The sequence below is a fragment of the Triturus cristatus genome, chromosome 2_2, assembly GCF_964204655.1.
Source record: "Triturus cristatus chromosome 2_2, aTriCri1.1, whole genome shotgun sequence".
NCBI lineage: Eukaryota > Metazoa > Chordata > Amphibia > Caudata > Salamandridae > Triturus > Triturus cristatus.
Genome location: NC_140582.1, coordinates 446,437,549 through 446,450,482, shown reverse-complemented (window position 1 = coordinate 446,450,482; position 12,934 = coordinate 446,437,549). Strand labels below are relative to the sequence as shown.

The following is a 12,934-nucleotide window of genomic DNA, read 5'->3' as shown; positions in this document are numbered from 1 at the left end:
CACAACAGCTGCCGGTGTAAGTGAACCAGTTAATGTTTTCATTTGTGCTTTTGTGCATATTATCAGTGTGCTATAGGTAAAGGTTAGTTTAAGGTTATCCCTTAAGAAGGTAATTGTGTTAATTAACATAACGCTAAAACAAAAAATGTTCAAAGGTTGTTGACCTTTCTATAGTAAACAAGCATTTGCAACACAATAGGTCTCGCATTTGCGAGAGTTTTAGCTATTGGCATTGTAAATGATAATGCCTTTTATATAGCTGTTTTGATAATTAACACATAAATAAAAGGCATTGTCATTTACAATGCCAATAGCTCAAACTCTTGGAAATGCGAGACTTATTTCATTTCAGAGAAGCGGCCGCCATTGTCCTGGGCAGCTTGGAAAGTGAAAGCGCACATGGTGCTGCTGAATTGTGCAGGAAAGCATATTGTGCCTGCAGAAGGAGAAACTCATTAAAGAAAATAGTGCTTACAAACTAAGTAAGACATACAGAGTAACAGAAGTAAAAGGGCCAGTCCTAATGGGAGGTTACAAATGAAGACAAGGCGGAACTAAGGAGGGACTAACACGCCTATTAATGAATCAGAAGCCAGCATTTACAACGGCACAAGCCAATAAAAAATATGGGCAAAGAGTGGGCGGAGCTTCAAGTCCATACTTGCCCAGTCTCGACAATGCAACTGGTGTGAGCCTTTTGTGTTTCACCTATAGAATGATTCTGACAATTCCCAGAACCAGGCAAGACAAAGGGACATAAACAGTCTGGTTCATTCAGTTGAATTGATATTATGACCATGCTATATCTTTGCTGTGATGCCCTCTTGGTTTAACTGGTGCAATCAGATGCTAGTGACCCTTCTGATGTCCGTTTTCGGACCTTTCAAAATAATGTAAAAAGGGTCGCCATTGTCACCTGGTGCTAAACTGCAGTCTGCAAAGATATATTAGTTACATGAAAAAGGGCTCTGGATAGGCTTTAGTGCTTATTGTATTTTGTGTGACTTCACGGAGTATAAGCCCTGTGGTCTCCACCGACTGCTCCCCATATTGCCCCGTTGACAGGCACTTTTAATTTTGATGACCAGATTCCAGAGCTCTGGGCATTTTACATATTCTAGTTTGAGATGCAAGTCGGTCACTTCCATTTCTGTGTCTTTTAAGTGGCGCCCAGTTCACTGCATGGGCAATGATGACCCTCACTGGGGGAGCGGAGATGGAGAGAATATAGGTTAAGCTTTAAAAAGAAGCATTAGGACTTCCAAGCTAACCAAGCCTCTCTGTTTTGCGGACCGGCCTTACCCAATGCATATCAGAAGGATATCCAAGTCTGGTAGGTAGCAGCAGTATCAGATTTATTTTTGGAGGTCTCTAAAAAGTTCCTATATTGCCTGCCAGGCAGAGCAGTATCTTTGATAAGAATGAGGTAAGATTTTCATCTAGGAAGAGTGTTCCAAAGGCTTCTACAATGTACACGATGTAAAAAATTTCGCTTCTCATGCTTCAGGCACTTAGAAATATAATTGTATTTTTTTTTTATAGTTTGCCCGTTGTTCTCAAAGTAAGGACTTGAGTATATTGTAGTGATAAATGCCATTAGTTGTCTGAATTTTTTTAACCTGATGAGTACAGGTATGAATGTTTAACTCAAGCTTTAACCTAGTGTCTGTTTTTTGTGAATATTCCAACTTGAACATGATGCTCATGGGATTTTCTGCTTGTCGGACAGTAATTGCTCTTCCATCACCTTGTCCTTGCAGCCCTAGAGGGATTCCCAGTTGGTCCTTGTCAGTAACCTTTCCTTACTGTGAGTAGGGAACCATAGAACATCACAAACTTACAGGTCCCCCTGCAAAATAAGGTGAGGGTCTCATATGTTTCTCTCACCTAGCAGGTGTGACAATGGTGGGCTGCCCTCTGCAGGGTGGCGGTGTCTCTCTCTACACTGTAAGAGCTCTGGGTGTGGGGGAAGAGAACAAGAGCAATCCCAGGAAATGGCCGTCACAGCAGCATCCTTCAGGTTCTTGTTTAACTTCCATGGTGCATGCGTACCTTCTTCACTGTAGCACTCTGGGAGCATTAGCCACTACAAGATCCCCAAAAAGACCTGTAAAAAGTCGGGAATCGTGGTACTGCCATCGAAATCCCCGTTAGAACATGATTTCAATAAAGAATTGCTTCAGGAAGCTACACACAGCACCAACAGTTTGGAACCCTGTATCCCAAGAAAGTAATAGACTAATGCCACAGCTCTTAGAACAAAATGGGAAATGCAACTCAAGTCACATACTTCCCAAGACACGCACAAGGGCAACAGTGTTTGAAACAAATTGTCCAATTTGATGACAAAAGGTTGCAAATGTAATAAGTTCTTGAAATAACATCGCTAGATATCGTTTTAAAATAAATGAAAGATTTGAGATCATAGAATCGATATGTTTTTGATTATCCATCCTCTAAAGACAGCATAGTCTTTCAAGATGGCCACTTCACCAAATTGTTAACTCTACACTACCTACCTTCATGTCCCAGAGAGATAAAGCCTTAGCAATGTGACTGCAAACATCGACGGGCGATGAGAGAGAGGATGGTCTGGGCTTAAGTTCAGAGAAATACATTTTTCTCTGTCTCACCACCGACTCCACCCCGGGCTGCCATACAGGACCCCTGTGGGGAAGGTAGGTGGGCTGGTTGAGCCTGAGAGAGGTGTGTAACAGCATGACTACCCTTTTATGGGGTGAGATCCCAGAAGGTTTTTCAGGGCATTCACTTTAGTGACAGTGAGTGTATAATTAGCAGAACTATTGCCTTGTCAGGCATTTTTAGTATAGATTATTTTCTCTGTAGACTGTGCAAATATTACAGTGCTAGAACGATATGTGTTTGCATCACATAAAAGCCACAATTGAGAAGTTTCTGTAAGTAATTGTAGACGGAAATTTCTTAGTGGGACTTCCAAACTTGTAGTAGGAACTTGTTTAGGGGGATTTACAAAGATAAAAAGAAACCTGTCCATTTAATAAGAAAGTGTTTTATTTGCAAAAGTGACTCGTTGGGAAGTGATAATGTTTAGGAATTTGCGCATGAAATGTAATTAGAACTCAATATCTTCTCAAGGCTGATGATAATGTTCAGAAATGCATCTATATCATTACACTTGGGTAAAACATAGGGCTAGACACAGAGGTTTTGGATTGCTGGCCAGTTTGCAGTGTATATTCAAATTTAGACAACCTATCTTTTAATTTCCATGTATTGTTCGCTGATGTAGAGATTTGGACATAATTAGTATGCATGAGGGCAGAGTCAAATGAAATTTGACATGGTGTCTGCTATACTCTTTTTAGTGGCTGAAAGCAAATACACACTAATGAGAAGGCACAGTTGGTCAGATCTTCTTAGTCTTAGAGGAAAGTGGACTTCAAACCTTGGATGGGAGCAAACAATCCTCTCTATCACTTTAATAGTTCTCTGGCTGAGCCATGCAATTACACCCCCAACTTTATTTCTAATTTCTCTTTTGTTGTTTATTTCCTCAAATTTGGCACCTGTCTTAACTTGGCTTCATAGTTTGTTTACGGTTATGAAGTCAATCTGATTGTCTTTGTGTTGCTGGAGTCAGTCACTAAATTGACTCTAACTGGGGTTTTGCTCCAATAAGTGATTTCGAGCCATCAGAGTTGAGCTTAGGAGGAAAGTCCAAACTACAGTCAACATACTCAGCTTTTCACTGATCACAAACCATAAAATTCGCTTAATCAGAGTGTTTGTGAACAGTAAAAAAAAAATTCTAATGTACTAAAACCATGTATTGATTCAGAAAAGTGTTTGTAAAGCACTAAACTGATTTAGAAATCAGCCAAATTTTTATTTGGAAGGGGCCTGTTGTGGGCATCCCATCCTAGCAGCAATTTGGACCCTGATGTATCAGTGGTTTGCAATGGTAATTCTGGTTGCAAATCACTGTTCAGTTGCAGACTCGCAGGTTGGGGTGGTAACTTATTCACAAAGGGCAGGGGGTCTCCCTTGGACCCCTTAACATTTTGGAATCATGGTGGCACCTTCAGGGTAGTAGTCCAGGGGGCTACCGCCTACTTTCACTGAAGATCTTCATTATGGAAAACAATAACAGAGATGGTGCTGTGCTGTGCCTTGCAAGACACCATCCTGGTGACTGCAGCACATCACAGGAGGTTGCAAATTACAACCTGGCTAATGAGTATTAATTAGGCAGGATGTTCTTTGATCCCCTGTCATGTGGTATTTTGCGAACTGATCTTTTAGTACGTCGGTCTGTTTGCAAAATCAGATTGCATTTGCAAAAATTCAATACATCGTTTGCAACCTCTTTTTCTGCAAATGTACTCTTGTACATTTGCCCTTGGGACCATGTCTAATGAAACAATTCTTATGCAGGTGAAACAGTGGCAAGTGTTCGGACAATTAATGGAGAAGACATACTTGCCTTCAGATTATTATCAATGGCTTTATTGTAAATGTTAATAGGTATGGATCTCTATGTCTTTATTAACTGAAAAACAAATATAAATTTACATCATATTGGCAGTTCTGCAGTAGTGTTTATGCATGTGCATTTGCGCCTGGGCGTATGTGTCCATGAATTTGTCGTGGAAATGTTCTTAGTACTTATCTAATTAGATATAGGATTTAAAATCTCAGCAGGTTTACTTACACTGCTTGATCCAAGATGAATTTCAAATGATGTTTTTCCTGTCTGAGGACATTGGCGATGTCCTTCTTGAAGTAACTGCGGTATTTCCACTGAACTGGCTTCTCGCTCTGTGGCTGTTGCCATATTGAGGTCAGACTCTGGGCGGCTTCTAAAAGACACAATCTGGTCTTTTCTACACCTCATCGGCCATGCAGCCGTATACCTATATCCTGGTATAAAAGGGGGTGGTGATGGACGGAGCATCAGAACCAATCAAACACTCACACCCAGTCAACAGATCTGGGTTTGATCCATCACCGTTCTTTAGCCCACTCTGCCACCCCAGTTCTGACATGGCCATATGCAAATCAGTCTAACCCTGTGCCTCATGGGAACAGTCCAGCCCGAACTGCCAAGCCATGCCTTCCCTGGACCGGAAACAAGCTTCCTAGGACCGGTTTCTGGCATTTCAGCCGTCTTCAGCCAGGCTTGCTTGAATCCAGTGGCAAAGTGAGCAAGGGACTCACGTCTGAGCATACCCTGCCAACTTATGGCGAACAAAGCGGTATAAAAGGGGGTGGTGATGGACGGAGCATCAGAACCAATCAAACACTCACACCCAGTCAACAGATCTGGGTTTGATCCATCACCGTTCTTTAGCCCACTCTGCCACCCCAGTTCTGACATGGCCATATGCAAATCAGTCTAACCCTGTGCCTCATGGGAACAGTCCAGCCCGAACTGCCAAGCCATGCCTTCCCTGGACCGGAAACAAGCTTCCTAGGACCGGTTTCTGGCATTTCAGCCGTCTTCAGCCAGGCTTGCTTGAATCCAGTGGCAAAGTGAGCAAGGGACTCACGTCTGAGCATACCCTGCCAACTTATGGCGAACAAAGCGGTATAAAAGGGGGTGGTGATGGACGGAGCATCAGAACCAATCAAACACTCACACCCAGTCAACAGATCTGGGTTTGATCCATCACCGTTCTTTAGCCCACTCTGCCACCCCAGTTCTGACATGGCCATATGCAAATCAGTCTAACCCTGTGCCTCATGGGAACAGTCCAGCCCGAACTGCCAAGCCATGCCTTCCCTGGACCGGAAACAAGCTTCCTAGGACCGGTTTCTGGCATTTCAGCCGTCTTCAGCCAGGCTTGCTTGAATCCAGTGGCAAAGTGAGCAAGGGACTCACGTCTGAGCATACCCTGCCAACTTATGGCGAACAAAGCGGTATAAAAGGGGGTGGTGATGGACGGAGCATCAGAACCAATCAAACACTCACACCCAGTCAACAGATCTGGGTTTGATCCATCACCGTTCTTTAGCCCACTCTGCCACCCCAGTTCTGACATGGCCATATGCAAATCAGTCTAACCCTGTGCCTCATGGGAACAGTCCAGCCCGAACTGCCAAGCCATGCCTTCCCTGGACCGGAAACAAGCTTCCTAGGACCGGTTTCTGGCATTTCAGCCGTCTTCAGCCAGGCTTGCTTGAATCCAGTGGCAAAGTGAGCAAGGGACTCACGTCTGAGCATACCCTGCCAACTTATGGCGAACAAAGCGGTATAAAAGGGGGTGGTGATGGACGGAGCATCAGAACCAATCAAACACTCACACCCAGTCAACAGATCTGGGTTTGATCCATCACCGTTCTTTAGCCCACTCTGCCACCCCAGTTCTGACATGGCCATATGCAAATCAGTCTAACCCTGTGCCTCATGGGAACAGTCCAGCCCGAACTGCCAAGCCATGCCTTCCCTGGACCGGAAACAAGCTTCCTAGGACCGGTTTCTGGCATTTCAGCCGTCTTCAGCCAGGCTTGCTTGAATCCAGTGGCAAAGTGAGCAAGGGACTCACGTCTGAGCATACCCTGCCAACTTATGGCGAACAAAGCGGTATAAAAGGGGGTGGTGATGGACGGAGCATCAGAACCAATCAAACACTCACACCCAGTCAACAGATCTGGGTTTGATCCATCACCGTTCTTTAGCCCACTCTGCCACCCCAGTTCTGACATGGCCATATGCAAATCAGTCTAACCCTGTGCCTCATGGGAACAGTCCAGCCCGAACTGCCAAGCCATGCCTTCCCTGGACCGGAAACAAGCTTCCTAGGACCGGTTTCTGGCATTTCAGCCGTCTTCAGCCAGGCTTGCTTGAATCCAGTGGCAAAGTGAGCAAGGGACTCACGTCTGAGCATACCCTGCCAACTTATGGCGAACAAAGCGGTATAAAAGGGGGTGGTGATGGACGGAGCATCAGAACCAATCAAACACTCACACCCAGTCAACAGATCTGGGTTTGATCCATCACCGTTCTTTAGCCCACTCTGCCACCCCAGTTCTGACATGGCCATATGCAAATCAGTCTAACCCTGTGCCTCATGGGAACAGTCCAGCCCGAACTGCCAAGCCATGCCTTCCCTGGACCGGAAACAAGCTTCCTAGGACCGGTTTCTGGCATTTCAGCCGTCTTCAGCCAGGCTTGCTTGAATCCAGTGGCAAAGTGAGCAAGGGACTCACGTCTGAGCATACCCTGCCAACTTATGGCGAACAAAGCGGTATAAAAGGGGGTGGTGATGGACGGAGCATCAGAACCAATCAAACACTCACACCCAGTCAACAGATCTGGGTTTGATCCATCACCGTTCTTTAGCCCACTCTGCCACCCCAGTTCTGACATGGCCATATGCAAATCAGTCTAACCCTGTGCCTCATGGGAACAGTCCAGCCCGAACTGCCAAGCCATGCCTTCCCTGGACCGGAAACAAGCTTCCTAGGACCGGTTTCTGGCATTTCAGCCGTCTTCAGCCAGGCTTGCTTGAATCCAGTGGCAAAGTGAGCAAGGGACTCACGTCTGAGCATACCCTGCCAACTTATGGCGAACAAAGCGGTATAAAAGGGGGTGGTGATGGACGGAGCATCAGAACCAATCAAACACTCACACCCAGTCAACAGATCTGGGTTTGATCCATCACCGTTCTTTAGCCCACTCTGCCACCCCAGTTCTGACATGGCCATATGCAAATCAGTCTAACCCTGTGCCTCATGGGAACAGTCCAGCCCGAACTGCCAAGCCATGCCTTCCCTGGACCGGAAACAAGCTTCCTAGGACCGGTTTCTGGCATTTCAGCCGTCTTCAGCCAGGCTTGCTTGAATCCAGTGGCAAAGTGAGCAAGGGACTCACGTCTGAGCATACCCTGCCAACTTATGGCGAACAAAGCGGTATAAAAGGGGGTGGTGATGGACGGAGCATCAGAACCAATCAAACACTCACACCCAGTCAACAGATCTGGGTTTGATCCATCACCGTTCTTTAGCCCACTCTGCCACCCCAGTTCTGACATGGCCATATGCAAATCAGTCTAACCCTGTGCCTCATGGGAACAGTCCAGCCCGAACTGCCAAGCCATGCCTTCCCTGGACCGGAAACAAGCTTCCTAGGCTTTGTTCGCCATAAGTTGGCAGGGTATGCTCAGACGTGAGTCCCTTGCTCACTTTGCCACTGGATTCAAGCAAGCCTGGCTGAAGACGGCTGAAATGCCAGAAACCGGTCCTAGGAAGCTTGTTTCCGGTCCAGGGAAGGCATGGCTTGGCAGTTCGGGCTGGACTGTTCCCATGAGGCACAGGGTCAGACTGATTTGCATATGGCCATGTCTGAACTGGGGTGGCAGAGTGGGCTAAAGAACGGTGATGGATCAAACCCAGATCTGTTGACTGGGTGTGAGTGTTTGATTGGTTTTGATGCTCCGTCCATCACCACCCCCTTTTGTACCGCTTTGTTCGCCATAAGTTGGCAGGGTATGCTCAGACGTGAGTCCCTTGCTCACTTTGCCACTGGATTCAAGCAAGCCTGGCTGAAGACGGCTGAAATGCCAGAAACCGGTCCTAGGAAGCTTGTTTCCGGTCCAGGGAAGGCATGGCTTGGCAGTTCGGGCTGGACTGTTCCCATGAGGCACAGGGTCAGACTGATTTGCATATGGCCATGTCTGAACTGGGGTGGCAGAGTGGGCTAAAGAACGGTGATGGATCAAACCCAGATCTGTTGACTGGGTGTGAGTGTTTGATTGGTTTTGATGCTCCGTCCATCACCACCCCCTTTTGTACCGCTTTGTTCGCCATAAGTTGGCAGGGTATGCTCAGACGTGAGTCCCTTGCTCACTTTGCCACTGGATTCAAGCAAGCCTGGCTGAAGACGGCTGAAATGCCAGAAACCGGTCCTAGGAAGCTTGTTTCCGGTCCAGGGAAGGCATGGCTTGGCAGTTCGGGCTGGACTGTTCCCATGAGGCACAGGGTCAGACTGATTTGCATATGGCCATGTCTGAACTGGGGTGGCAGAGTGGGCTAAAGAACGGTGATGGATCAAACCCAGATCTGTTGACTGGGTGTGAGTGTTTGATTGGTTTTGATGCTCCGTCCATCACCACCCCCTTTTGTACCGCTTTGTTCGCCATAAGTTGGCAGGGTATGCTCAGACGTGAGTCCCTTGCTCACTTTGCCACTGGATTCAAGCAAGCCTGGCTGAAGACGGCTGAAATGCCAGAAACCGGTCCTAGGAAGCTTGTTTCCGGTCCAGGGAAGGCATGGCTTGGCAGTTCGGGCTGGACTGTTCCCATGAGGCACAGGGTCAGACTGATTTGCATATGGCCATGTCTGAACTGGGGTGGCAGAGTGGGCTCAAGAACGGTGATGGATCAAACCCAGATCTGTTGACTGGGTGTGAGTGTTTGATTGGTTTTGATGCTCCGTCCATCACCACCCCCTTTTGTACCGCTTTGTTCGCCATAAGTTGGCAGGGTATGCTCAGACGTGAGTCCCTTGCTCACTTTGCCACTGGATTCAAGCAAGCCTGGCTGAAGACGGCTGAAATGCCAGAAACCGGTCCTAGGAAGCTTGTTTCCGGTCCAGGGAAGGCATGGCTTGGCAGTTCGGGCTGGACTGTTCCCATGAGGCACAGGGTCAGACTGATTTGCATATGGCCATGTCTGAACTGGGGTGGCAGAGTGGGCTAAAGAACGGTGATGGATCAAACCCAGATCTGTTGACTGGGTGTGAGTGTTTGATTGGTTTTGATGCTCCGTCCATCACCACCCCCTTTTGTACCGCTTTGTTCGCCATAAGTTGGCAGGGTATGCTCAGACGTGAGTCCCTTGCTCACTTTGCCACTGGATTCAAGCAAGCCTGGCTGAAGACGGCTGAAATGCCAGAAACCGGTCCTAGGAAGCTTGTTTCCGGTCCAGGGAAGGCATGGCTTGGCAGTTCGGGCTGGACTGTTCCCATGAGGCACAGGGTCAGACTGATTTGCATATGGCCATGTCTGAACTGGGGTGGCAGAGTGGGCTAAAGAACGGTGATGGATCAAACCCAGATCTGTTGACTGGGTGTGAGTGTTTGATTGGTTTTGATGCTCCGTCCATCACCACCCCCTTTTGTACCGCTTTGTTCGCCATAAGTTGGCAGGGTATGCTCAGACGTGAGTCCCTTGCTCACTTTGCCACTGGATTCAAGCAAGCCTGGCTGAAGACGGCTGAAATGCCAGAAACCGGTCCTAGGAAGCTTGTTTCCGGTCCAGGGAAGGCATGGCTTGGCAGTTCGGGCTGGACTGTTCCCATGAGGCACAGGGTCAGACTGATTTGCATATGGCCATGTCTGAACTGGGGTGGCAGAGTGGGCTAAAGAACGGTGATGGATCAAACCCAGATCTGTTGACTGGGTGTGAGTGTTTGATTGGTTTTGATGCTCCGTCCATCACCACCCCCTTTTGTACCGCTTTGTTCGCCATAAGTTGGCAGGGTATGCTCAGACGTGAGTCCCTTGCTCACTTTGCCACTGGATTCAAGCAAGCCTGGCTGAAGACGGCTGAAATGCCAGAAACCGGTCCTAGGAAGCTTGTTTCCGGTCCAGGGAAGGCATGGCTTGGCAGTTCGGGCTGGACTGTTCCCATGAGGCACAGGGTCAGACTGATTTGCATATGGCCATGTCTGAACTGGGGTGGCAGAGTGGGCTAAAGAACGGTGATGGATCAAACCCAGATCTGTTGACTGGGTGTGAGTGTTTGATTGGTTTTGATGCTCCGTCCATCACCACCCCCTTTTGTACCGCTGTATACCTATATCCTGGCAGATCTGTCTCGGATATGACCTGGCCAGGCAGAGCATATGCTTCAAATCAAGAACGCCCTGGTTAGCACTGTAGTAGGAGCCATAGAAGCCCAATCAATGTGCATCCATCAGCCTCCCTATCACTTCCTGTTTATCATCCACCCATCTGGCTTCCCAACTGGCTGGTAATGACAGAGCTGCCCCAGATAAGCCACTTCCTTGCTGGTGGTCTTCAAATCCTGGTGATGACTTCATTGCCTCAGCCTTACAGAATGTTTTGACTTCCCAAGGAGACGTAAAGCAGCTGCAGTGATCCCCTTATTTCCCTTCGCGAAGGCTAGCATCTACAACCCAAAGAACAAAGAAAATAGCAAGCCGCTAAAGGTTTCGTTTTAGCATTAGCGTGTCCGTGACCTAAACAATCCAAGTTGGAAGGGACACTCCACAAACTTGCCTGGCTAATATCTTTCAAACACTGTCATCAATATTTGCAAACTGTTTAAACACAATATGTAGAAGGAATGTTTTCTTTAGCACTTAATACATGGTGGAACTGAAGGAGGGGGTGGTGCCTGTTGAGTGAAGCCTTCTATTTGCTTCGGGGGGTGGGGGAATATGGGAACGTTGTGATGGGGCCATAACAGAATCTGGAGGATGAAGTAGGCAGTTAATTGTGGCAAGAGTACTTGCAAATTAGTTGGGTTGTTACAGAGACTTGTGAATTGCCTCTGCCTGTACACGTTCTCATAGCATCGGAGGCTTTGAATACCTGCGCCCTCCGTCCCTCCCACCTCGCTACCCCCCACTTCTGGCAGCTTTTAGGTAAGTTAGACCAGGTGTTCGAAGTTCAGTCATTCATAGGTCTAAGTGTTACTCACACAGACACTAGCTATGATCTAGGACTGGCATCGAGCTGCACTTTCACTTTGTCCAAGAGTCACTCTGAAGGACATGCATTCCCATAGCACATTCTTCTCTGACGTGGTGTCTCCACTTGAGCTTTCTGCTGATGCTGACTGTAGCCTATAAGCGAACAAGACTCACAAGCAACTCTTTTGATGATAATGCAGTTTGTTCTTCCCCTTTAGGTGGAAATCACACTTCAGGATGTCAACGATAACCCACCGGTCTTCCCAACAGATCTGCTCGACCTGACAGTGGAGGAGAATATTGGCGATGGGTCTAAAATAATGCAGATAACGGCGATGGATGCTGACGAGGTAGGCCATGGGTTCCATTCCTGAAATATTGCTCTCTCTTTCATAAGGCAATCACACACTTAACTATGAACTGCAAAGCCTTTAATGAGAATGTCGACATTATGCCAAGAGAATGTAATACAAGCACCCTTTCTTGTTGCCATGCCACCATTTTGATTATGTTCAGGCATCTCTCAGTTAATTATTTCAGGCTGTTATCAAATGCCTTTTTCAGTTTCTTCCTCTCATTGTTGTGTCTCTTCTTGTTTGTCTGTGGCTTCGGTCTGCTTTATTCAGGTCGCGTATGCCTTCTTGCAAAACTATTTTGTTGCCTCCTATGGAGCTTTACAATCACACCAATGTTCAACGCTGAAGAGTTATTAAAAGTACAACATTTATTTGTTACGGTGAAAGCTCTGGAAGCTCAGGTCTACAGCTTCTCCATGCAGGCATTTGAATGATGAGAAATCAGAAGCATTGTGCCAGTTGTGGAGGCCTTTTCACCTGAAGGATGAAAATAAGACTAGACAACCAATTAAAGTGCTAACAAGTTGTGGCAGGGATTAAGCCTCTACTCATGTGAGCAGAGTTGCTAAAATTTGTATGGAAGGCAGGCAAGATTTTTAGCAAAAAATTTATAACAGTGAAGATCACCACATGAGAAATGTAGAAAAACATACATTACCAGCTCAGTGAGTTAAGTGCTTGCTACTGATGTCTCCAGCTCATGAGTTTGGATCCTTGGAAGACGAACTCACCCTCCCATCCTTCCAGTATGAGTGAATTGAACTCCATTAAATTGGGTATTAGTAGCATATCTTAGGGCTGGATGTACAAAGTGATTTTACGGTCGCAAAGGTCAAATTCAACCATTGTGCCTGCAAAATGGTGTTTTTAAATGTGCAAGACCCAAATTGGCATTCAGTAACATGTTACTGAACCACTTTTTGTGTTTCAGACTAAATA

General features: G+C 46.8%; 1 protein-coding gene across 1 annotated transcript in view; it reads left to right on the top strand.

The window, feature by feature from the left end:
- FAT4 (FAT atypical cadherin 4) overlaps nt 1–12,934 on the top strand; it is a 340,538-nt gene that overhangs the window by 145,012 nt on the left and 182,592 nt on the right. The window contains exon 2 of the mRNA XM_085641543.1: nt 11,858–11,989. Coding sequence (XP_085497669.1) covers nt 11,858–11,989 — 132 coding nt within the window. The remainder of the gene's footprint in view (nt 1–11,857; nt 11,990–12,934) is intronic.